This window comes from Mauremys mutica, chromosome 11 (assembly GCF_020497125.1).
Source record: "Mauremys mutica isolate MM-2020 ecotype Southern chromosome 11, ASM2049712v1, whole genome shotgun sequence".
NCBI classification, from domain to species: domain Eukaryota; kingdom Metazoa; phylum Chordata; order Testudines; family Geoemydidae; genus Mauremys; species Mauremys mutica.
The window spans coordinates 39,545,834-39,572,268 of NC_059082.1; the positions used below are offsets into that span (position 1 = coordinate 39,545,834).

Genomic DNA, 26,435 nt, shown 5'->3' on the forward strand with positions numbered 1-26,435 from the left:
AGTAGTTTCTACTAATTAATAGTGAGTATTAATTAGGAAGGCGAATTAGTCTTTTGAGTTGTTTTCTACATTTGCAATTGTGTGTTTGCTAAAGGAAATTCTTTATTCCTGTTTGCTGATATTGCTTTTACTGAGAAAGGAGGAGGAGGAATTCTCTCCAGAGATTGATAAGGTTATCCCCTATGAGTGTCCAGCTTAGGCTTATAGAGATTCTGTATTTTCTTTTTGTTCTCTTAATAAATTCTTTTCTTTTCTTTGGACTTGGTTAATTCCTTCTCTTGTGGAAATTCAGGGGAAGGGGAAGGGGGAAGAGACAGTTCCTCCTGGGTTTGATTCAAGCAGTTTGAATCAGGTATCTCTTTCCAGGACTAGGGAAGGGGAGGGGGAAGTGAGTCCCTCTTTGTGTTGAGTCAAGGATTTGACTCGGTGTGTATCTCTCCAGAGAGAGAGAGAGGGGGGAAGTGGGCTGCTTCCCTGTGTGTAGAGATTCAAGGGGTTTGAATCTGGGTTCCCCAGGGGAAGCTTGGGGGACAGGCAGTGTGTCAGACACTTTAACCTGACTGGTGGCAGCGAAGGAGACCTACCCTAGGATTTTAGGGTGGGGGAATACATGCTGGTCATCACTTTGAAACCCCCCAGTTTCAAGTGAGGGTGCAGACCAGGACAAACATACATTTTATTTTGTTGGTATTGCTCAAACCTAGTGGGATGATTCCCATGGTTGCAATGTGAAAAGCAATGATTATGGGGTGGACCAAAAGGGAGGGTAAGTGGCTCTCTATGTCAAAAATGACATTACCTGTTTCCAAGTCACTGATAACTCAGAAGAAAATTATTTTGAATATGTATGGATGAATATCCTAATAGATAAAACACAAGATGGGATATTAGTTGGTGTCTGCTACAGACCACCAAATTACTAGGGAATAGAATGACTAGCTCTTTATGCACCTATCTTCAATGTGTAGGAAGAAAAGCCAAGTGATCATGGAGACTTCAGTTTGAGTGAAATATGCTGGAGGTCTCATGCTGCCAGTACTAAAACATCTTTGGAATTTCTAAACATTATAGATGCCAGTTTCCTAATTCAAAAAGTGTTGCAGCCAACATGGGGGAATTCTTTATTCAACCTTGTCTTGACAGGTAAAGAGGAACTGATCACAGAACTGAAAATTGATGGTACTTTAGACAAGTGATCATGACTTGATCACATTTATAATGTGCAAGCAGAATAAAGTCCAAACGAGTAATATATATACCTGGTGCTTTAAAGGGGCCAATTTCACAACACTGATTAAACAATTATGAGCCAAATCAGTTGGGAGAAATTTAAATTTAACCAGAAAAAGGCAAATGCTTATTGGGAATTGTTTAAGAGCAGCTTATTAGAGACCCCAAAACCCCACAATCCCATCACTGAAGAAGGCCATACTGGTTAAAAAACTGATGTAGTTTAGAAGGGTAATGAAGGCAGATAAAAATAATAGATAGATAGATAGAAGAAAGGGAAAGTTGATGATAATAAATATAAATCAGAAGCTAGGAAATGTAGAAAATTGATAAGGGAATCAAAGGGACACAAGGTGAAATCTATGGTCAGCAGAATTAAGGATAATAAGGAGTTTTTAAAGTATATCAGGAACAAAAAGAATCCTCACAATGGCATTGGTCCATTACTACATGGAAATGTAGCATTATCAATAATAATGCAGAAAAGGCAGAAGTGTTAACTAGATATTTCTATTCTGTATTTGGGAAAAAAACAGATGAGATAGGTCTAACATATGAGGATGGTGATGATAACACTCTTTCCAATCCACTACTATTTGAGGAGGATGTTAAGCAGCACTACTAACGTTGGACATTGTAAATCAGCAGGTCCAGATAACTTGTATCCAAGAGTTTGAAAAGAGCTGGCTGAGGCGCTTGTTGGACTAATGTTGATTTTCAGTAAGTCTTGGAATATCGGGGAAGTGCAAGAAGACTGGAAGAAAGCTAATTCTGTGCCAATATTTTAACAGGATAAACAGGATGATTCCCATAATTATAGCCCTGTCAGCCTGATGTTGATGCTGGGCAAGATAATGGAGTAGCTGAAAAGAGACTTGATTAATGAAGAATTAAAGGAGAGTAATGGAAATTAATGCCAATCAACATTGGCTTATGGAAAATAGATCCTGTTAAACTAACTTGATTTTATTTATTTATTTATCTGCTGAGATTACAATTTTGGTTGACAAAGGTAATAGTGTTGATGCAATATACTTAGACTTTTTTAAGGCATTTGACTTGGTACCACATGACATTTTGATTAAAAATCCTAGAAAGATGAAATTCAAATGGCACTCATTAAATGGATTAAAAGATGGCTAACTGTTAGGTCTCAATGTAAATGTAAACAGAGAATGACTTGGAAGTAAACATAAAATCATCACTGATAAAGTTGGCAGATGGTACATAAACTGGGGGAGTGGTAAATAACAAAGAGGACAGGTCATTAATACAAGAGCGATCTGGATTGCTTGGTAAACTGGGCACAAGCAAACAATGTGTGTTTTAATGTGGCTAAATATAAATGAATACATCTAGGAATAAAGAATGCAGGCCATACTTACTGCATGGGAGACTCTATCCTGGGAAGCAGGGACTCTGAAAAAAATCTGGGAGGTATGGTGGATAATCAGCTGAACATGAGCTCCCAATGCGACGCTGTGGCCAAAAGGGCTAATGTCATCCCTGGATGCATAAACAAGGGAATCTTGAGTAGGAGTAAAGAGATTATTTTACCTTTGTCTTTGGCACTGATATGACAAGTGCTGGAATACTGGTTCCATAATTCAGGAAGGATGTTGATAAATTTGAGAGAGTTCAGAGAAGAGTCATAACACTTGTTAAAGGATTAGAAAACCTGCCCTATAGTGAGAACCACAAGGAGCTCAATCTGTTTAGCTTATCAAAGAGAAGGTTAAGGGGTGACTTGATCACAGTCTATAAGTACCTACATGGGAACAAATATTTAATAACGGGCTCTTCAATCTAGCAGAAAAAGGTCTAACACCATCCAATGGCTGGAAGTTGAAGCTAGACAAATTCAGACTGAAAATAATCTGTAAATTTTTAATAATGAGAATAATTAACCATTGGAACAACTTACCAAGGGTCATGGTGGATTGCCCATCACTAACATGTTTTAACTCAAGACTGGATGTTTTTCTAAGAGATCTGCTCTAGGGATTATTTTGGGGAAGTTCTGTGGCCTTTGCTGTACCAGAGGTCAGACTCGGTGAGCGCTGGTCCCTTCTGCCTTGGAATCTGTGAATCTATGAATTAATTATACTGCCACCATTAACTTTTTTACTGAGTGCATCCCATATCAACCTCTCCGTGATTTTGCCTAAGGTCTATGTCAGGCTAACCAGCTGATAGGTACCTGAGCCAGCGTTGGAGTCCTAAAAACACAAGTGCTGGAACACAAGTCAGTGGGAGGCCCTGGTAGGGAACAGAAGCTGGATGGTAGTAGGGGAGCTGGGCAGAGGTGGGGATAAGGACAATGCAGGGTGCTGGGAGAAGCCCAAAGGAGCAGCATAACTCCCCACAGAGCACATCCCATCCCTGCATCCCCCCTACCTTTGCGTGACTCCTACTCCCTGTGAGGGGTTCTGCTGTCCAGGTGCCCCCACTACCCAGCTCCCGACATTGTCCAGCACCGCAGTGAACGCCCGGTCCTGGCCGCTGCATCCTGGCTCCCTCTGTGCTGACCTACCACTGAGCAGCCTCCACCTGGGCCTGGCACCCACACCTGACATCTTGGAGGATGCTCTGCAGCGATGGAGGGAAAGGACCCACTTGGACCGGGTCCAGCAGAAGTATCACAATGCCGTTCCAAATCTTAGGAAAGCGCCAACACAGTATTCTAGCATGACTCGACGCTGACCTGAGCAGGATCTTATATTGCTGAGGCCAAGTCATCATCTGCCAGGTTGGGAAGGAGTCTCCTTACCAGCCATGAGTGTCACCCACGGATGCTGCTGTGAGAGCTCAGTGATAGCGAGGCACCCAGGAGTCGTCTACACTGCAGACTGACCAACTGGGGGTCTTTGTCTCCAATGAAAGGAGATGGCAGGCTCCTGTAGGACTATTCCTCAGCCATTCAGCATGATCTCCCTCCTCCTTGGGGCTAACTTCAACCAGCCGCTGCCACTGGGCCAGCTTGGGGACAGGATGTGATTTTGTGTGGTGAGGGACAAGTAGAGTGTCAGTGGCATATTGCTGGCACTGAGCCCTTGTCATCTCACTGGAGGAGGAGAACTGATCCTCATGCTCCCAGGAGTTCCTGCAGCCACGTCACCTGGCCAACTTGCTGTCTGGTTCTTCCCCTGCAGGGTGTTCTGGCTGGCCATTCTGGTTGGTCTGGTCACATGGCTGGTTCTGGACACCTCCAAAAGGCCAGAGCAGCTGATTTCATTTGCTGGCCTCTGCGCGTTTGTTCTGTTCCTCTTTGCCTGCTCCAAGCACCATGCTGCAGTAAGTGGATGTGTTTCCTTTGGCTGGGCCAATGCTGCAGATGCTGCTTCTCCAAGGGAAGGTCTCCCTGACCAGCTCAGCTCTGGCTTGTCCTAGGGGCTGAAGGCAGAAGTTGTCTCTGGGAGCATGCACTTGTACTGTTTGCATTTGTTATCTCCTGGTGCCCCATAGAAGAAGCCTCTGGGGCACAAGCGGAAAAGGGGGAGGGCGTGCAGCTAGCAGAGCTCACTGGCAGAGATCAGAGAGGCAGTATGGCCAGAGAACAGATCATAGGCTACCCACGCATCTGAGCTTGGGCAATAAGTTCACCATCAACCTCCACCCGCAGTGGGGCCAGAAATACTGACCTAGGGCCAGAGTTACAAGGAGGTTCGGGCAGATAGGCACCTAGTGGGGTTTACAAAGCACTGAAGTGAGTTCAGCACCCAACTCCCATTGACTTTTAACCTCACCTGCGTGGGTAATCTTGAAAATCCCACTGGGTGCCTAGCTGAAACATTAGGTGCCTAAATACCTTTGTAATTCTGCCCCCTCCCCCCACCCATTTCTTGTTCAGTGGATCAGGCTCTGCTCTGGGTCACAGTGATGCAGGGCCATTGACAGCAAAGTGCCTCTGAGAGTGAGCCTGGCATGTGTGCAAAGGGTGATGTGTCCTTACATAGAGGGATTGTTCCCCTGGCACCCATTCCCTGATTTGCACCATCTCATTGTCTGTCTCCCTGGCCCCTTCCTCTGCTCTCTCTCTGTCTGCTTCTTGGTTTCCTCCCATTCCACCTCCTTATCCCGCTTTTTCAGAATGCACTAGAGCCCATGGGATATTCAGAAAGCCCTGCCTCTCACTGGCCGGGGCCTGGTCAGCCAAACAGAGGTGGAGGCTCACTCTGGACTGGAGGGATCCCTTCAGAGAAGGGGGGAAGTGCATCTTGCAAGAGGCATCCTCAGACCAGCATGGTGGGTTCAGTGCTCAGATCCCTCACCTGGTCCTACCTGCTGTCTGTCTGGGTGTTTCTATGACACCCATCACCATGGCAGCTAAGTGCCTGCTGGCTCCTCCCATGAAATGACAGTGAGGCTTAGAGTCTTATATGACTAACAGAGGCTAGTGGCTGGAGTGGGAAGACAATGGGACTCAATACATAGAGCACTGTTTTGGTCTTGGTCCCAGGTGCCCTGGAGAGCTGTCTTCTGGGGCCTTGGCCTGGAGTTTGTTCTTGGGCTCTTTATAATCAGAACGAATCCTGGATTCGAAGCATTCCAGTGGCTTGGCAATCAGATCCAGGTACTGAGTGTGCTGCTGCCAGACGGTAGGGGAGGTTTGAGATGGAGCGGGAAGAGGGCATGGAGGTGAGGTGGGACGGGCGTGTTTGGAGTCAGTGGAGATGGGTTTGGAGGTGGGAATGGGGTGGGTGTGGTTGGGGGTGGAGGTGAGGCTGGGGTGAGGTTGCGTATGGAGGTGGGGCTGGGAGGGTGGGGGTGGAAGATCAAGGTAGGGCTGGGGCTGGGGTGGAGGATGGGGGTGGGGCTGGAGGAGTGGCATGGAGGTGGGGCCAGGTGGGCGGGCATGGGGCTAGGTTCTAACTATTCTTTATTGCTCAGGAGATGGAGGCTTAAGCTGGTGTTGGCCAATAGCCTGCAGGCCAGGCCGTCACAGGGGACCTGGCATGACAAGCTGTTCCTCTATCTGTAGCAAGAAGCCGGGCAAGGAGTGGGCCTGGCTTTGGGCAGGAGCAGTGCAGAGAAGCAGAGGGAGGCTGAACAGTTCTAGGGCTAGTAAAGTTCCTTGTTCAGTGTTAGCTGAAAACGGCTCCCTCTGTCCTGGGGCCCCACAAGCTCTGGCCATTCTCTCATGTTGTTGGTTCCCATAAATTTGTCAGTAAGTGGGGGCTCCCCAACTCCTGTAGCCCTCAGTGTCCTGGCACCCAGGAGGCAGCCTCCCACCCCGTTCCCTTTATCTGGGCCTGACTCCTTGCCACAGAGACCCCGATGCTGCCATGAAGTCCCCGGTGGCTGCTGCAGCCCTTGCCTCCAGATCATTTATCAGGCCGCTGATACCTCCCTTACATTCCTGGATCTCCTCCAGTTCCCCCTCCTCCACTCTGTCCAGGGCAGGGGCTCTAGAGGCTTCCCCATGCCATGCAATCCACACTGGGGCAGGAGGGATTGTTGCTGTGATCCCCAGGCAGGGCTAGAGAACTGTGTGAGGGAGGGGGTTTGGGGTTTTTTCCCATGACGGTCGTGACTGAAGAGGCCTTGTGGCATATTATCCGTAGCACTGCTCCCCAACATGTACCATCTCCCCACACAGATCTTTCTGAGTTACACCACCGCTGGCTCCAGCTTCGTCTTTGGGGACAGACTGATCACGGAGGCCTTTGCCTTTCAGGTCAGCACGTGGGTCACGGGGAGGACAGTAGGTGTTAGGAACTAGCTTTCCTTTGGCCTGGGTCATCCTGCCAGGCCTACGAGGGGATGCCATTGGCACCGCCCAGAGAAGGGGGAGCATGAGGTGCAGAGCAGCCCTGGCTCTCATTCTGCCATTCTATGCCTGCAGCGAGAGTTGGTACCATGAGATCCTCCTTCTATCTGCCATGCAGCCCTGGCACTGCCGGAGCCCCAGGGCTCATGGGCCATCCTGTGGACTATTCTGTGCTCTGTGATTCTGTGCCACGCCATGCCCAGCTGCAGGCACTGGGGCAAGATGTGGGGCTTCACCTGTTCTCTGCCACAGGCTCCCAGCAAGCCCTGTTCAGCCCCTGTACTGACCCTGTGCGCTGCTGTTCTGCCTGCAGGCTTTACCAATTGTCGTGTTCTTCAGCTGTGTGATGTCCATTCTCTACTACGTTGGCCTCATGCAGTGGCTCATCCTAAAGGTAAGGCCAAGCCCTGGGTCTCGGGGGATTGCAGCTCTGGTACAAGGGGGGATTGATGGCAGAACCTGCTCTTCCCGCATGTTGCATGGGGCTGTACAGATCTTTGTGCTCCAATGTTCATGTCACTACCCAGTCTGTCCCCCTGTCCCCCCTTGAACTAACCTAGACTTTGGCAGGTGGAGCCCCTGCCAGGGTACTCAGTTTAGCCAACTTGCTGGGAGCCCCAGCTCGCAGTGTGGCACCCACACAAGTCCCAGAAGCTCCTGGCACTGGCAGGCTGGGGCAGCAGGAATCCTTACGAAAGGGGAACACCTGGCTGGAAGCTTTGTATTAACATAGGACTCAGCCCCAGAGGGGCTGTCCTGAGATCTCAGGAGCTCCCGTGGGGCTGTGCAAAGCCCTGGTACCAGAGCACTCATCCCTGGATCTCTGCCTCAGCCACACGTCTTGGATCTGGGCCCTCAGCCAGGCAGGGTCTGACCTCTGGGGATAGAGCCTTTGTGAAATGTCCTGGATTTGTCCTGAGGCTGAGCCCTGCCTGCTTCCCTGCAGATCTCCTGGCTGCTGCAAATCACCATGGGTACTACGCCCACTGAGACCCTCAGCGTGGCAGGAAACATCTTTGTAGGACAGGTAAGAGCTGCTGGGAGGCAACTTAGCATCCCTCAGGCTGGGCAGCACCATGACATGACCACCAAGCACCTCACACCCCCCACAAAGGGCAGAGTGCCCCCTGCCCTCCGTACAGAGCCATGCCCTGCAGCAGGGAGCAGCTGCTGTGTGGTGTTTCTCCTGAGCCCTCACAGCCAGGAAATGCAGAGATGTCAGGGCCCTCTCCACAGCCTCTGGGTCCCTTTGGAGATGCATGGCTCAGCCCCATGATGGAGGCCAGGCCCCTGGTCCCATTTCCCAGTAGCGTAGCTAGCGGGGTTCAGGGGAAGCAGCCGCTTCCCCTCAGCACATTTTCAAAAGGTGGCGCTTGCTGGGCCGGCGCTGTGGCAGCACAGCTGGAGAAGCCATGCAAGGGGGCGGGCACAGCCGGAGGAGCGAGGGGGCCGGCTCCTCGGTCATCACGCCCCACGCTCAGTGCGGCCCCAACATCGCCTTCTGCAGCGGCGGCTCAGGGCTCGGCGGCCAAGCGCTCCCTGCCCCTTGCTAATGTGGCGGGGGGAGGCTAAAGGGCCCCTGCGCCTTTAAGGCCGCCTGGCTGACGAGCCCCACGTGGAGCTCACCAAGCGCCGGGAGCAGGCCGGGGACAGGCGGTGGTGCAGGACGGAAGGTGAGCAGTGGGGGTCCAGTGCCTTACACTGGGGGGTCCGGGCAAGGGGCTCCCCAGGGCCGGGCCCGCAGGGCAGGGGCACAGGCCGTGCTGTCTGGATGGGGGGCCCTGGCGCGGTGCAGGAGTCTGGAGCCTGGGGTGGGGGGGACGGGACCCCGCGGGTGAGGCCGGGAGACACAGCCTGGCGGGGGACACCTGCAGAGCGCGCTGGGCAGGAGAGTCTCTCCTGGGGATGGGGGGGTATCCGCACCCCTGGGAAGCCCGCAGGAGTCCTGAGCCGGCCCCGGGGTTAATCTGGGGGGGAAATGGGAGGAGTCGCAGGGCGTGGCCAGAGGAGGAGCCAAGGGAGGGCGCCTTTTTTATGTTTGCTCCCCCTACACTTAGAACCTGTGCTATGGACCAATCTAGCCTGCTCACTGCTCCAGAGGATGTGCTCAAACTTCCTCCAGATCCCTGAGGAGACATGAGCCCCGGGGGTAACGCTGTGGGGTGAATCCCCTCTGCCCAGGGAGGCATCTCTTGTTCTGTGAATCGGCTAGACCCTCATTGCCTTTTACTCTGGTGCAGACAGAGGCCCCGCTGCTGGTCCTCCCCTACCTGGCGGACATGACGCTCTCAGAAGTCCATGCAGTGATGACTGGAGGCTTCGCCACCATCGCCGGCAGCGTGATGGGAGCCTACATGTCCTTTGGGGTGAGCGCAGCAGTCAGCACCCAGACTCCCCTGCCTCAGTGCAGGCAGCGATATCCCGGCTGGGCTTTACCTAGACAGGCTGGCTTTTGGCTTCTGTGTCTGGGCACCATTTAGAGTGGCCAGGTGTCTGGTAAATGGCACCTGAACAAAAAGTCCGGTTCCCACAGGGTGGGGAGAGGTGCTGGATCAACCTGCACCAGCCCCTGCTCAGCTACAGCCACCTCCTACCTGCAGCCAGGCTCCTTGAGATGATGCAGTAAGCAACGGAGGGAGGACCTTGGGCGCAAGACGTGGAGAAGGGGGCGGGACCTGGAGGAAGACGCAGAAAAGGGGTGAGGCCTTGGGGGAAGAGGTGGGACAGGGATGGGGCCTTGGGGGTCCGGTTACCAGCAATTAGAAAGGTGACAACAAAATATCTGGACCTAGGCTTCTCGCAGCTTGTATGCCATAGGGCAGGGGTGGGCAAACTTTTTGGCCCAAGGGCCACATCTGGGTATGGAAATTGTATGGCAGGCCATGATTACTCACGAAATTGGGGGTTGGGGTGTGGGAGGGGGTGAGGGCTCGGGCTGGAGGTGCAGGCTCTGGGGTGGGGCCAGAAATGAGTTCATGGTGCAGGAGGGGGCTCTAGGCTGGGGCAGGAGATTGGGGTGTGGGGGGCGGGGTGAGGGCTCCAGCTGGGGGTGCGGGCTCTGGGATGGGGCTGGAGATGAGGGGTTGGGGGTGCAGGAGGTTGCTCCGGGCTGGGACCAAGGGGTTCGGAGGGCAGGAGGGGGATCAGGGCTGGGGAAGGCGTTGAGATGTAGGAGTGGGTCAGGGGTGCAGGCTCCAGGCAGCGTTTGCCTCAAGCAGCTCCCAGAAGGAGCGGCATGTCCCCCCTCTGGCTCCTACGTGGAGGCGCAGCCAGGCGGATCTGCCCGCTGCCCTGTCCGCAGGTGCTGCCCCTGCAGCTCCCATTCACCGCGGTTTCCGGACAATGGAAGCTGTAGGGGCGACGCTTGGGGCAGGGGCAGCGTGCGGAGCCCATTGGCTGCCCCTACGCATAGGAACTTGCACCACTCCGTGCTGCTTCTGGGAGCCGCGCTGAGTGGGGCAAGCCCCCAACCCCGCTCCCCAGCTGCAGTGCCGGACCGTGGCAAGCCCTGGACCCCACTCCCCAGCAGCTTGAGGGCTGGATTAAAACGTCTGGTGGGCTGGATGCAGTCCCCAGGCTGTAGTTTGCCCACCCCTGCCATAGGGTCTGTGCAGGGGTCTTAGCACGTAGGGGGACTGGCACAAGAATTGCCATGGGGAGGCAAAGGGGCTGGGGGGCAGGTAGGAGACAGACCTGCCCTCAGCCAGATGTAAAGTTCCCCAGGATGCACCCGAATGGCACCCATCCACAGCCCTGCCATGAGAGCCAGCAAGCCCATCCCATGGGGGCATTCCATGGATTTCTTTGGCTCCTCTCAGTGTGGGCTCAGCCCTGGGGATGGGACGGAGGCTGACCACTGGGAATGTCCCCATTGTGTGTGCTGCAGATCGACCCCTCCTCGCTGATCGCTGCCTCTGTGATGGCTGCGCCCTGTGCTCTCGCCATGGCCAAGCTGGTCTACCCAGAAGTGGAAGAGTCCAAATTCAAGAACAAGGAAGGCGTGAAGCTCGCTAGAGGGTGAGTGGTGCGGCACTTGGGGCAGGGGGAGCTAACACCCAGCTGGCACAGGCAAGACTCCCTTGCTGTAGGGGCAGGTTGCAACAAGGTGACTCACAACCCTGGGTGCCCTGAGAAGTGTCACAGCCCCACACTACACTGCCTGGCCCTGCCCCGCCTAGCCTGACCTTGCCCCCAGCCCTTCCCCACCCCATGCTGCCCTTCCTTGCTCTGCCTGGCCCTGCCTCACCTAGCCCACCTTTTCCTGCCCTGTCCCACCCCACCCTTCCCTGCCCAGCCTGGCCCTGCCGCACCCCTCCCCTCCCTTCCCTTCCCTGCCTTTCCCTGCACTGCCTTGCCCTGCTCTGCCCAACCCTTCCCTGTGCTGCCTACCCTGCCCCATATTTCCTGCCCCACTCTGCGCTGCCTGCCATATCCTGAATCCGGCCATGCCCTACCTTGCCTTGCCCCGCCCCGCCATGCCCAGAACCTGCCCTACCCTGGCACGACTGGCCTGGACCAACCCAGCCAGCCTGGCTCTCCCCACCCTGCAGACATGCCACTCCCATGCTCTGCTTAGCCCTGCCTCAAGCCCTGCAGCATGCGTGCCTGCAAATGCTCCCTCCCAACGCACCAGATAATCACTGTGACGGGTTGGATCACAGAAACCCCTTTGGGGCTGCCAACTGATGTGCCAAGATTACTTCTGCCCCTGCTTTCTTGCCCTGGCAGCTTGGGACTTCAGTGCCCTGCCTCATTTGAACCCGACCCACTAGCCTGCTGCAAACCCAGACCCAGGTCTGAACCATGTCTCCTAACAGCTGTAGGCTTAATTGAAAGCAGCTTAAGAAGTGTTCCTGTCTTTAACACTCAGATGCCCAACTCCCAATGGGGTCCAAACCCCAAATAAATCCATTTTACCCTGTATAAAGCGTATACAGGGTAAACTCATAAATTGTTCACCCTCTATAACACAGATAGAGAGAGATGCACAGCTGTTCCCCCCTCCCCCCCGCAGGTATTAATACATACTCTGGGTTAATTAATAAGTAAAAAGTGATTTTATTATATACAGAAAGTAGGATTTAAGTGGTTCCAAGTAGTAACAGACAGAACAAAGTGAATTACCAAGTAAAGTAAAATAAAATAGCACATGCAAGTCTATGTCTAATACAGTAAGAAAACTGAATACAGATAAAAACCTCACCCTCAGAGGAATTCCAATAAGCTTCCTTTTACAGACTAGTCTCCTTCTAGTCTGGGTCGAGCAATCACTCACATCCCCTGTAGTTTACTGTCCTTTGTTCCAATTTCTTTGGGGGTGGAGAGGCTCTCTCTTTAGCCAGCTGAAGACAAAATGGAGGGGTCTCCCAGGGGTTTAAATAGACTTTCTCTTGTGGGTGAACACCCCTCCCTCCCCCTGTGTAGAATCCCAGCTACAAGATGGAGTTTTGGTGTCACATGGGCAAGTCATATGTCCATGCATGACTCAGAACTTACAGGTAGCAGCCATGGTTCACATGCTACCTTGAACGTCTTCAAGTAGACTTCTTATGTGGATTGGAGCCTTCCAAGATCCATTGTCCATTAAGTGCTTCTTGATTGGGCACTTAACTTGCACATTCCTTTCTCGAGAAACTGACCAAATGCTTTACTAAGGCTACTTAGAAATCAAGCAAGTACACAGCAAATATTCATAACTTCGAACACAAAAATGGCACATGCATACAAATAGGATGAATAGATTCAGGAGATCATGACCTTTACCAAGATATGTTACATGGCATATGTAGCATAAAACATATTCCAGTAATGTCATATATACATTCATAAGCATATTTCCATAAAGCTTTAAGGGGTGCAATGTCACAGCCACCTCATCTGCCCCTTCAGCCTGCATTATACCATGAACACCGGGTTCTGACTCAAACTCTCTCCTCTGGGCTACACCAGCCCTGCCTTCGCCCTGCAGGTCGACAATCGATGCATCCCAGCCCCCACCTCCTTTCAAAATGTCCCCCTGTGGTGTCCAGTCCCTGATCACTGGATACTCACAGAAATCCCAGACCCTCTGGTCCCAAAGGAGCAGTGTCCCCTAATCAGCCTACCAGTCCTGTACCACACACAGCACTTGAGGACAATTATAGTAAAACAAAAGGAAATGTAACTGAGAGAAAATAGAGATTCAAATAGAAATAAGTGTGAGTGATAGAAACTAGTGGTTACAAACAACAAAATCATAACTGTGACCTCGGGCCTACACTTGTGAAGAGCTCCCTTTTCTAGGTTCCCACCCCAAAGTTCGGTCTTGTGCAGCACTTGCTGGCCCCAAGCAGGGGCGGCTCTAGGAATTTGGCCGCCCCAAGCAGGGCAGCATGCCGCAGGGGGCGCGCTGCCGGTCCCGCGGCTCCAGGGGACCTCTTGCAGACGCGGCTGCGGAGGGTGCGCTGGGAGGGCGGCAGGCGGCTCCGGCGGACCTTCCGCAGTCATGCCTGCGGGAGGTCCACCCGAGCCGCGGGACCAGCGAATCCTCCGCAGTCATGCCTGCGGGAGGTCCGCTGGTCCCGCAGCTCCGGTGGACCTCCCGCAGGCATGACTGCGGAAGGTCCGCCGGAGCCGCCTGCCGCCCTGCCGGCAAAATGCCGCCCCAAGCGCGCGCTTGGCGCGCTGGGGTCTGGAGCCGGCCTTGGCCCCACGGAGGCAGGGCTCAGTACAGGAAGCATCCCGCTCGTCAAGGTACCGTCTCAGAGAATGGATGCAGAGTCTTTCCCCACCCTGTAATACACTGACTCAGCCCTTTGTCTCTGTTCCCAGACAGGCCCAGCCCCTTGCTGCCCTGCTGTTCCTGGTCACTGCCATGTGGTTGCTATGTTTGTAGTTTGATGGTTTTCCATTGACTTGCCTGGGTTGTTTCAGCGGTGCAAAGCTGAGACATATCTGACGTAATCAGCTAGCCAGGGAGAGGCCATTGCAAGAAATGAGAGTTCTTGGTGACTCTCTTTCACTGCAAGACCATAGGGATGTAATTTTCAGTATAGTTACATTAGTCCTTCTCTATTACCTGTACACGCATCTCATAGTGATTCTGAGTGCTGAGAAGTGACCTCACATGCTGCCTTTTATGGATTAGTCCCATGATAACGGTGTATTATTAGGAATAGTGAGTTTGTCAGGTCTTACAGGAGCTGCTTTTAAAGAACATTGAGCTCTCTGCCAACTGGCACCACAGGGGTCCCTCGCACTGACCACTCTCCTTGTACCACCAGGGCTGAGCAGAATATCCTGGAAGCTGCCAGCAATGGTGCCGCCGCCTCCGTGGGGCTGGTCGCTAACATTGCAGCCAACCTGATCGCCTTCCTGGCTGTGCTGAAGTTCATCAATGCTGCCCTGTCCTGGTTCGGGGAGATGGTGAACATCAAGGATCTCTCGTTCCAGGTACTGCCATGCCGGGCACCTGGGGGCAGCCCCACACCCACATGGGCTCACCCCATTCTGCGCTCCTGGTTCTGCCCTCTCCCTTGCCCACTGCAGTGCTTCCCCTGCGCCACAGCCACTGTGCCCCTTTCTCCCACGGCCTTCACCTCCCCCTGAAAGCACCCCATCCGCACTCCGCATGCCCCCCCCGGCTCAAAGCAGAGCAAGAAGCTGCCCCTCCTCCCCTCCTCCTGCCTAGGGTTGCCAACTTTCTAATTGCACAAAACCGAACACCCTAGCCCCTCCCCTTCCCTGAGGTCCTGCTCCTCCTCTGAGGCTCCACCCCCACTCACTCCATCCCCACCCCCCTCCTGTCGCTTGCTCTCCCCCACCCTCACTCACTCACTCATTTTTACTGGGCTGGGGAAGAGAGTTGGGGTCCAGGAGGGGTTAGGGCTCTGGGATGGGGCCAGAAACGAGGGGTTCAGGGTGCAGGAGGAGGCTCCAGACTGGGGCAGGGGACTGGGGTGCGGGCTCTGGAGTGGGGATGGAGATTAGGGGTTTGGGCTGCAGGAGGGGGCTTCAGAATGGAGGGGGTGGAGCTGAGGGGTTTGGCATGTGGGAGGGGCCTCCAGGCTGAGGCATTGCGGTTGGGGTATGGGAGCAAGTATGGGCTCTGGGCTGGGGGCGCTGGTTGTGGGGTGGGGCCAGAAATGAGGGGTTCAGGGTGCGGGAGAGGGCTCTGGGCTGGGGCAGGCATGTGGGGGGCGTTCAGGCTCCAAGAGGGATTTTGGGTGTGTGAGGGGATCCGGGGTGCAGGCTCAGGGAGGGAGTTTGGGTGTGAGAGGGCTCCAGACTGGGGCAGGGGGTTGGGGTGTGGGAGGGGGCTCAGGGTTGGGGCAGGGCATTGGGAGCGGGTGCAGGCTGTGGGAGAGAGTTTGTGTGCAGGATGGGCTGCAGACTGGGGCATGCAGGGGGGAGGGTGTGGGCTCCAGGTGGTGCTTACATCAGAGGGCTCCCCGGAAGCAGTGACATGTCCCTCGGCTCCTAGGCATAGGGGAACCAGGTGGCTCTGCGTGCAGCCTCCGCCCACAGACACCACCCCTGCAACTCCCATTGGCTGTGGTTCATGGCCAATGGGAGCTGAGGAGCCAGCACATGGGGCGGGAGCAGTGCATGGAGCCTGCCTGGCTGCCCCTGCACCTTGGCACCACAGGGACATGTCACTGCTTCTGGGGAGCCACGCAAAGCCAGCTAGGAAGCCTGCCAGCCCTACCACCCAGACTTTGCCCTCACTGGTCAGGCCTGTGCTGGGATCCCCACCATGGCCCCACTCTCACGGCTGTCACCACCTCCACTTGGTCAGATCTCAGGTCTTCTGCTCTGCCTGCCTCCTCAAATCTCCTGACAGCACCAGTCCTGCTCCCCACCCAGCCTGCCCTGGCTCGTCTCCACCTCCATACTAAGGACTCCACCTCTTCTCTCCAGCCTGGCTCCCCCAGGCCCACATCTGGGCCCATCTCCCAAGCTCCTCCTGCTGCCCCATTCTGAGCTCCTGGCTGAGAACGTCTGCTGGGGAGGGGACTTTGCATTGTGTCCAGTATCTCCCTTTTCCCCACAAGTCCATCTCAGAGGCTCTGTCCTCTGAAAACCTGCATACCCCCTGACAATGACCCACTCCCCTCAGATACATGCCCCAATCCAGCCTCCTGGCAGTGCCAGATCTCACTGCACTGTGATCTGCACACAGCCAGACAACCCCCATCCAGTGTGCTGGAGCTTGTCTTATGCCGCATGCAGCCGCTGGACATGGGATGGGCCTGCCTCCCCACTCTCCTGGCTCCGTCTGAGTCCTGCTAGTGCCAGGCAGCCTGAGAGCGCTCACCACCTTGTCCACCCTGCCCATTTCAAAACAGGCCTCAGGACAGCTCTAGGCCCAGCAGAAAAGGTGCCAAATTTGTGACAGCTGTGTTCTCCCACTGGGCACTTGGTCAGCTATGGGGGGCTCTGGCTGAGAGGCAGAGCGGGGTGCAGAGCAAAGATGGGGTTAGGAACCTGAGCCTTCCCCAGTCCTGCCTAGGGTTCCCAACTTTCTAATGGCAGAAAACCGAACACCCTTGCCCTGCCATGCCCCTTCCCTGAGGCCCCGCACTTGCTCCACCCCTTGTCAAAGGCCCCACCTTTGCTCACTTTTGCTGGGCTGGGGCAGGGGTTTGGGGTTGTGGGAGGGGATGAGGGCTCTGGCTGCGGGTGCGGGCTCTGGGGTGGGGCCGGGAAGGAAGAGTTTGGGGTGCAGGACAGGGCTCCAGGCTGGGGGGCTGGGGCCGAGGTGTTGGGAGTGTGGGAGGGTGATCTGGGCTGATGCAGGGGGTTGGAGTGTGGGAGTACAGCCTGTGGGCTGGGGGTATGGGCTCTGGGGTGGGGCCTGAAATTAGGGGTTCAGGGTTTGGGAGGGGGCTCCTGGCTGGGGCAGGGGGTTGGGATATGGAGTGCAGGTGCCGTGGGGGAGGGGGGGGATTTGGGTGCCGGAGGGGGCTCAGGGCTGGGGTAGAGGGGTTGGCTCATAGGAGTGGGTGTGGGCTCCAGATGGCGTTTATCTCAGGCAGCTCCTGGGAAGTGGTCACATGGCTCTTTGGCTCTTTGGCTCCTAGGTGGAGGTGCAGCCAGGGGGCTCTGTGTGCCCGCAGATGCTGTCCGCACAGCTCCCATTGGCTGCAGTTCCTGGCAGCGCTCAGGGCAGGGGCAGCGCGTGGAGCCCTCCCGGTCATGCCTCTGCCTAGGAGCCAGAGAGACATGTGGCTGCTTCCCAGGAGCCGGGCACAGAGGCTGCCTACGCCACCAACCATACTTTTAACAGCCTGGTGAGCTGTGCTGATCAGAGCTGCCAAAGTCCCTTTTCGACTGGGTGTTCCAGTTGAAAACCGGACACCTGGCAAGCCTAGTCCTGCCAGGTGAGCACAGAGAGGCTGTTGCCCCCTAAGCCATGAGTTGCCTAAGATAGCATCACCCCTGTTTGGCTCTTTCTCCTGCTCCCATTAGGGGGCTGCTGCAGCACAGCACTGCCAGGAGCCCAGCACAGGCTGGTGCTGGGCAGGAGGGTGATATGCAATGGAGCAGCTAGGGGCGGGTTCTGGCTCAAACACATGGGTGTTAACCATCTCTGGGGGGCTCTGTCCCAGATAATCTGCTCCTATATCCTGATGCCTGTGGCCTTCCTCATGGGGGCAGACTGGGCAGACTCACCACTGGTGGCCGAGCTGCTAGGCATCAAAATCTTCCTGAACGAGTTTGTGGCGTATGAGCAGCTGTCAACGTACAAGAAGAACCGGCTGTCGGGGCTGGAGGAATGGAGCGGGGGTCGCAAGCAGTGGATTTCGGTGAGAGCCATGAGCTGCCACGCTGGAGAATGGGCCAAGCAGTTCGCACGGCAGCACCAGGCGTGAAGGGCAGCGAGCTGAACTGGGGGGACTCTGTGTCTGGGCAGAGGGAAATATTGGGGTAGCCTGTAGGGAGGAGGGGATGGGGGGCTCAGAGCACGGCTCAGAAACAATCTGCCAAGCATCTCAGACTTCCTTGCCCAGACAGGGCCAGCCTGGCCCTGCATCAGGCTTGAGGCAGAAAGAGAGCCAGGGCTGCCCGGCGAGGGCTGCAGGCTCCCTGGGAGGGCCAGCTGCCAGCAAGCAGGGACAGGTGTCGCTGATTGCTCCCAACACGAGTCCCCACACTCTGGCTTGGCAGGTCCAGGGGCCACACAGACAGCGCAAAGGCTGCCTCCGGACTCACTGAGCTGCACTTGCCTTGGCAGACAGGTTGGGGCCTGAATGGCCAAAGAGAGCAAGCCCAGGGTGAGTGCTGCCACGCACGGTGCTGTTCCTCCATGCTCAAAGAAGAGGGAAGGGCCATTTGGCACCATGGGTTTGCTCAGGGTCAGCTCCGGGGCCTTGGCTTCTCTGTGCTATTGCCCTGCAAGGGGCTCTTGACTGTCTCACACAAGCTGAGGCCAGCAGGGTCAGTGTGTGTGTGGGGGGCGGGTGTCACAGGGAGTGGCTCCCCTGGGGACACATCTCCATGGTGCCTCTCACCTGCTGTTGTGTTGTTTAGATGCGAGCTGAAACCATCACGACCTTTGCCCTCTGTGGATTCGCCAATCTCAGCTCCATTGGGATCATGCTGGGAGGACTGAGTGAGTTTGGTGCGCGACGGGACAGGGAATTGAGAGCAGGGATGAAGCCTGCAGTGGTATTCCTGGGGGAAGATCCCCTGACCGAGATCAGGGCCCCATTGTGCCACATGCTTCACCGCTCCGTACCAAGAATCAGGGCCCCATTGTGCCAGGCACTGCACAGACCCCGATTGAAATTGGGGGACCCTGTCATTCTGGTGTGGCACAGACACAGTGTGTTCCTACCTCAAAGAGCTCAGAATCTGCATGAACAAGACAGACTGGTGGGAGGAGAAAGAGATGTCGCGAGGGGTAGTGACTTACCTAAGGTCACCCAGCTGCGGAACTGGAATTTATCAACATCTCCTGACACCCTGCACCTAGACCCCACTCCTCCCCTTTGTGTTTATACTGGACAGGCCACACAGTGCCTTTCTGTCCTGCTGGGGGAGCTCTGCACCTCAGCCCAGTGGGGGTAGGGATGGAAAGGGTGAGGTTTAGATTGTTGAGCACCAAGTAATTGTATCCTAAAATCACTAAAACCATCTAATCGAGAGAAAAAAGAAATGGGAGGCCAGCCCTTTCCCACTGTTCTCATGGCCAGTCCAGGGCTCTGACGACTACAACCTAGTCCCGGGGGCTCTTTTACATACTCTAGGTGATACCACAGTTAAAACAAAGCACAAACATCCCATTTATTAACCAGGGTCATTCTATTACTTCAGAAAGGAAAAGAAAACATTAAACAGCACAAAACAGAACATAAATGATCATGATAGTGCCGGCTGCATGCTCCAGACATGCTCCGGCCTGGAGTAAATAGGAGATATTGGGTCTCCTGGGTCTGTGGGAAGAAGAGGCTGTGTAGACACAGCTCTGAACCAGCTGCAGAAATGATTGACATCTGTCAAGTTTCCCTCCCCACTCTGAACTCTGGAGTACAGATGTGGGGACCCGCATGAAAGACCCCCTAAGCTTATATTCCACCAGCTTAGGTTAAAAACTTCCCCAAGGCACAAATTCCTTTCCTTGTCCTTGGATGGTATTGCTGCCACCACCAAGTGATTTAAACCAACATTTAGGGAGGGGCCACTTGGAGCCATATCCCCCCCCAAAATATCCCCCCAAACCCTTTCACCCCCTTTCCTGAGGAGGCTTGAGAATAATATCCAAACCAATAGGTTAACAAGGTGAGCACAGACCAGACCCTTGGGTTTTTAGGACGCTAAAAACCAATCAGGTTCTTAAAAAAAGAACTATATTATAAAGAAAAAAGTATAAGAAGCACCTTGGTAAAATCAGGATGGAAGGTAATTTTACAGGGTAATAAAAAGATTTAAAACACAGAGGATTCCCCTCTAGGCTCAACTTCAAAGTTACAAAACAGAAATAAACCTCCCTCTTAGCATAGGGAAAATTCACAAGCTAAACCAAAAGATAAGCTACTGCATTTCCTTGCTATTACTTACAATTTCTGTAATTTTAGATGTATCATTTCAGTAGGAGCTGGGTTACCTGCTTGGTCTCGCTCTTTGTCCCAGAAGGGAACAAAACAAAGAGCACAAACAAAACCTCTCCCCCTCTCCCCCAGATTTGAAAGTATCTTCTTTCCCCATTGTTCCTTCTGGTCAGGGGTCAACTAGGTTAATTGAACTGGTTAACCCCTTACAGGTAAGTGATTCTGTACCTTTGGCTAGGAGGGATTTGATGTTACTGCATACATAAAGGTTGTTACCTTTCCCTTTATATTTATGACAACATCTATGAGCAGATTGCTCAGGGGATACAGGAGAAGGGGTAGGACAGGGACCAGCAGAAGTGCTGCATGAAAGCCAAGGAACTGCAGGAAGCATACCAGAAGGCCAGGCAGGCCATCCATCAATCCAGTGCTGAGCTGCAGACTTGCTGTTTTTACAAAGAGCTGCATGCCAGCCTTGGCGGACACCCCACCACCCACAACAGCACCGTGGATACCTCTGAGGAGCCTGAATTACAGGCCCCTGCTGTAACAGGAGGTGGTGGATGAGGGCTATGGGGGACAGGCAGCTGGGAGATCCAACTGCACAGCAAGCCAGGACCTGATTTGACTCCACTACAGTCCAGCCAGTCCCACCAGTCGAGCATGGGCAAGTCCAATGCAGGAGAAGGAACCTCAGGTAAGCACCCCGTGTAGATGCATTTTCAATTACAGGGATGCCTCCCAAAATAGCAGGACACCATCTTTTGACTTTTTGTTAGTAACTAATTGCTTTTCAGTCCTCTCTAGAGTTTAGGCAGGGGAGCCATGTGGCGCTGTTTGTTTATGTACACAGGGATGTCCCTTGAATCCTTCTGAAATCTCGATGACATTTCCATGGAGGTCCTCTGCAATCCTCTGCCAAAGGTTTCTAGGGAGGGCTGCCTTATTTCTTCCTCCGTGGTAGGACACTTTCCCATGCCACTCAGCAATAACTTCAGCAGCCACCATTGCAGTATGCAGGCTAGCAGCATATGAGCCCGGGTGGCTTCGGGACGCCAGCAGCAGCTGTGAGCTTTATGCCTTTGTCACCCTCAGGGGTGAGATATCAGCTAAAATCACCCCCGCCTGTGGAACACAGTGTCAGTATTCAGTGCAGTTGCCCTGCACTACTAGAATCATGTGTCCGAGCAATTCCCTCCTCATGTCCCCAGCTCCCAGCAGGCCACACTCACTGTGGCTGGTGCTGTGACAGGTGCCGTGCACAAGCCATCTCAAGCCGAAGTAAGAATGTAGTGCTCACAACTTTCAGGGACCAAGGGGAGTGAGGTCTACATCTTAAGTTTTGCTTTTTGTAGTGAATATGCTGACAATGGTACCTGTGTGTGTTGTATCTGCAGCTGCTGCCCTTGCGGCCTTCAGGGTCACCCCCTCCACACCCACAGAACACCCGAGCCCAGATAAGGAGGAGAAAGAAGATGACTTGGGATGATACATTACAGAAGATCCTGTAAGCGAGCGCTGCATTGGACCATGAGCGCAGGGCCTGGGGAAGGAACATTGTGGACAGCCTGGAGAAGGAGAAAGTGGAGAGGAAAGAAGTCCAGGAGTCCCAGCCATAAAAGGAGAGGGAGATGGACCAAGACATAGTGGGGCTTCTCAGGCAAAAAACACAGATGCTGAAGACTCTGGTGGACCTGCAGGTTCAACCATCCCATGGTTGCCTCCTTCTGCAGCTCATTGAGAACTCGATATTGAGACCTCCCTATACCCCTCTCAACATTCCACGTAGCACCAGGGATCACTGCACTATCCCTACCATTCCAACCCGGGCACATTAAAGAAAGTCATAGCTTCTCATACGCTGACCTGTGAAAGCCACGGTAGGCGCATGTGTAGCTGAAATGGACATGAATGTTCTTTCCCCTTCATAAGTTCTGGTCTCTTAATTTATTTATTAAGCTTTCAATGAGATTTGTTTTAAAATTGAATGTGGTTTTGTTTTTGCACTGATTTTGTTACAAAGTAAAATTATATTAGTTGGAACTTGATTCATGTCTGTTAGTTCACAACATATGCTGCTGACTGTTCAGAAGTTCTGAAAGCGCCCAATTACTTGTTACTGCGCGGTGTCATACAACTCATTCAGAAACAAAATTAATAGGTGCATTGACAATGTTATATTCCTACATGTACAGCAATGATTCCTACCAGGCCACAAAAGAGCAGGGCCAGGTAGAGCACATTACAACACCACAGCACTACTCTGGCTCACTGTTAAAATGGTCTTTCAAAGCCTCCCTGAGCTGTATAGCTCTGCGCTGAGCTCTTGTAATAATATCTGGCTGTTCAAATTCAGCAGAGAGCTGCTCCACCTCCACCCCCAGCCAAAACTTCCCCCGCTTTGCTTCACAGATATTATGCAGGACACAGCAGGCAGCTATAACAATTTTTTCATTAAGGTCCAGTCTCGTGAGTAAACAATGCCAGCAACCCTTCAAATGACCAAAAACATATTCGACTGTCATTCTGCACCTGCTGAGCCAGTGGTTGAATCGTTCCATGGTGCTGTCAGGTGGCCAGTGTGACTTCATGAGCCAGGGGAGCAAGGGGTAGGATCACTATTCGCATTTCAACATTCCCAATGGTAATCCATTGGTCAGGAAAGAAAGTCCTGGCCTGCAGCTTTCCAAACAGTCCTGTGTTCTTATGGATGCGAGTGTCATGCACCTTCCCTGACTAGTTCACACTGAAGTTGGTGAAGCGTCCCTGGTGATCCACCAGCATTTGCATAACCATAGAAAAGTAGCCCTTTCTGTTGATGTACTCCGTGGCAAGGTGGTTTGGTGCTAAAGTAGGGATATGCGTGCCATCTATGGAGCCACCGCGGTTCGGGAACCCCATTGCTGCAAATCCATCCACTATGTCCTGAACATTGCCCAGAGTCGCAGTCCTGCGCAGCAGGCGGCGATTAATGGCCCTGCACACTTGCATCACAACGGCCCCTGAAGTGGTTTTCCTGACTCCAAATTGATTTCTGACTGACCGGTAGCAATCTGGTGGTGCAGATTTCCACAGTGTGATTGCCACTTGATTCTCCACTGTCAGTGCAACTCTGTTTGATGTCCCTGCACTGGAGGGCTGGGGCGAGCTCAGCACACAGATCCAGGAATGTGGCCTTGCGCATCCAGAAGTTCTGCATCCCAAACCTGCATTGCGATGCAATCCCACCAGCCAGTGCTTGTTTCTTGGGCCCAGAACTGGTGCTTCACTATCTGCAGCTGCTCCTTGATCACTGCCAACAACCTTGAATTGGTTCTCGCTATGTCTCACAGCAATCTGTCCTCCAAGGAATCATCACGTTCCCCACTCATTCAGTTCTTGCAGCTCTGCAAATACTCCAGGATCATGCGTTCTGTGCTTACAACACTCATGACAACAATGCAGATGTATGCAGGCTCCAGGCTTCTGTCACAGGTGGCAAACAGCGAGGAGGGCCATGCGGCTTTGTGGGATTTTGAAAAAAGGCACAAAAATTATGGGATACAGATAACATTATGGGATGGAGACAGTTGCAAACTGGGCAGTTGACCCCATGCTCCCAGTCACCCCTGCGAAACTCATTTTGGCTCCATCATGCACTGCCAAATCCTCCCAAAAGACAACATGCTGGACAGTGGTGAGTTGCACATTGGGATGCCTATCCATGGTGCACTGCACTCTGCATCGATGCAAGCACTCCTGGTGAGTATGCACATCACGGACACAAGCAGCCAAGTATACACGTGCACAAGCGATGTACTGACTGCAGCCGCTGCATGCCAATGTAGCATGAGTCAATATAAGTTTGTGATGTAGACATGGCCTCTCTCCTCTCCAGGATCGTGTGGTCTTGCTATTTGGTGATTAACAGGAGAAACTGTGAACTTTGTAAGTTACTGCAGCATTTCCATATCCCAATAAAATCATTACTGGAAAGTTTAACTCTAACCCCTTGGCAGGATTTTTGGCTACTTCCATCTCATCATGTTGAAGTTTTGGTTGTCATCAGGCTGGTGCCTTCTTGAATCTTCCCAGTTCTTAGCTGTTGTTTTTCAGCTGCAGTTTTTTTACTGTTCTGAGTGTGCGTTTGGAGGTGAGAGCAGAGAGTTTGGTTCCCTTTTTCTCTCATAAGTTTACAGGAATGACAAGACACACCTTCTTAGAGCCGGATAGGCTTTCAGTATTCTCTGCTGTCCTTGCACTGGTTCAGCACTTCATGGGTTGCTTTTGGTGATTCTGTCAGCTCCTGAATATGTGTCTGTTTAATGAATATACAACGCAAGTCTAGTTGCCTTTGTTCGTTTGTGGCAGAAAAGTCTCACGTAACCTTAAGGCCTGGTCTACACTAGAAAACGAGGTCTTCACTGGAAAATCCACACCCCTGAGTGGCGTAGTGAAGCCGATCTAAGTCCCTCTGTAGACAGTGCTAGGTCAACAGAAGAATTCTTCCATCAACCTAGCTACTGCCTTTCATGGAGGTGGATTACCTACGGCCACAGGCACAGGCGTCGACTTTCCAATGTGCTGGGGAGGGATCGGCCCCTGGCTCTGCCCAGGCCCCGCCCCCGCTCCTCCCTCCCCCCAAGACTCCACCCCTGTTCTACCTCTTCCCATCCCCACCTCACTCCTTCTCCCAAACCCCACCCTGCCTCTTCCCACCCCTGCTCCGCCACGCCTCTTCCCACCCCATTCCACCCCCTCCCCTGAGCATGCAGCGTCCTCACTCCTCCCCCTGAGCCTCCTGCACGCTGCAAAACAGATGATCGCAGCAGGCACGAGGCGTGGGGAGAAAGGGGGAAGCGCTGATTGGCGGAATCTGCTGGCAGACAGGAGGTGCTGGGAGGAAGAGGGGAGCCGATAGGGGTTTGCTGGTGAGTGCTCAGCACCCACCACTTTTCCCCATGGGTGCTCCAGCCCCAGAGCACCCACAGAGTTGGTGCCTATACCCACAGGTGAGCCCCTCCAGTTGGCGTAGGTATTGTCCACACTTGAAATGCTACAGTTCTCCTTCACATTTGAAGAATGAAGATTTTAGAGTGTTTATAAAAGAAACCCACTTTACTCCTGGTTTATGGTTCTGACAAGACACGCCTATACATGACATCCCTTTTTTGGTCTCAACACCCCTTTGATGTCAGGACCTAAATAGCTGCAAGATCTGCTGTTTCAGAATAAACTATATTTTTACAGTTTGCATTCAGAGATGCCTGTGGAATGCTCCACAGAACGCATCAGTCACCACTAGACCCCCCAGCCCCATCCTGCAGATCGCAGGCCAACAGCAAATCACATCGAATATCAAGCTGCAGTCCAAGGGTCATAAACATGATGCTCTCTCCCTTGACACTTGGCTTGTCTCCGAGGGGCAGAAAGTAGGAGCCTCCTGGAATTACTTTGATTGGTTTGAACATCTCACAGCACAACTAACTAACAACATAAGCATGTAGTGGAATAATTAGGGCTGTCAAGCGATTAAAAAAATTAATCACAATCGTGCAATTAAAAAATTAATTGCGCTGTTAACAAGAGAATATCATTTATTTTAAATATTTTTGGCTGTTTACTACATTTTCAAATATATTAATTTCAATTACAACATAGAATACAAAGTGTATAGTGCTTACTTTATAGTTATTTTTATTACAAATATTTGCACTGTAAAAAATAAAAAAACCCTGTTTTTCAATTCACCTCATACAAGTACTGTAGTGCAATCCCTTTATCATGAAAGTTGAACTTAAAAATGTAGAATTATGTACAAAAAACCTCTGTATTAAAAAAGAAAACAATGTAAAACTTTAGCGCCTACAAGTCCACTCAGTCCTACTTCTTGGTCAGCCAATCACTCAGACAAACAAGGTTGGTTACAATTTGCAAGAGATAATGCTGCCTGCTTCTTTTTTACATTACCTGAAAGTGAGAACAGGTGTTTGCATGGCACTGTTTTAGCTGGCATTGCAAGATATTTACGTGCCAGATGCGCTAAAGATTCCCTTCATGCTTCAACCACCATTCCAGAGACTATGCTTCCATGCTGATGATGGGTTCTGCTTGATAAGGATCCAAAGCAGTGTGGACTGACGCATGTTCATGTTCATCATCTGAGTCAGATGCCACCAGCAAAAGGTTGATTTTCTTTTTTGGTGGTTTGGGTTCTGTAGTTTCCACATCAGAGTATTGCTCTTTTAAGACTTCCAAAAACATGCTCCACCCCTCGTCCCTCTCAGATTTTGGACGGCACTTCAGATTCTTAAACTTTGGGTCGAGTGTTGTAGCTATTTTTAGAAATCTCACATCGGTACCTTCTTTGCGTTCTGTCAAATCTGCTGTGAAAGTATTCTTAAAACGAACATGTGCTGGGTCAT

At 52.7% G+C, this 26,435-nt stretch overlaps 1 protein-coding gene across 1 annotated transcript in view; it reads left to right on the plus strand.

Moving 5' to 3' along the window:
* The window catches only part of LOC123344636 (sodium/nucleoside cotransporter 1-like), a 53,820-nt gene that overhangs the window by 19,847 nt on the left and 7,538 nt on the right, over positions 1 to 26,435 (plus strand). The window contains exons 6-15 of the mRNA XM_044981061.1: positions 4,383 to 4,524; positions 5,690 to 5,803; positions 6,830 to 6,907; positions 7,314 to 7,394; positions 7,947 to 8,027; positions 9,241 to 9,366; positions 10,887 to 11,017; positions 14,263 to 14,431; positions 17,590 to 17,787; positions 18,512 to 18,593. Of these exons, the coding sequence (XP_044836996.1) occupies positions 4,383 to 4,524; positions 5,690 to 5,803; positions 6,830 to 6,907; positions 7,314 to 7,394; positions 7,947 to 8,027; positions 9,241 to 9,366; positions 10,887 to 11,017; positions 14,263 to 14,431; positions 17,590 to 17,787; positions 18,512 to 18,593 (1,202 nt within the window). The remainder of the gene's footprint in view (positions 1 to 4,382; positions 4,525 to 5,689; positions 5,804 to 6,829; positions 6,908 to 7,313; positions 7,395 to 7,946; positions 8,028 to 9,240; positions 9,367 to 10,886; positions 11,018 to 14,262; positions 14,432 to 17,589; positions 17,788 to 18,511; positions 18,594 to 26,435) is intronic.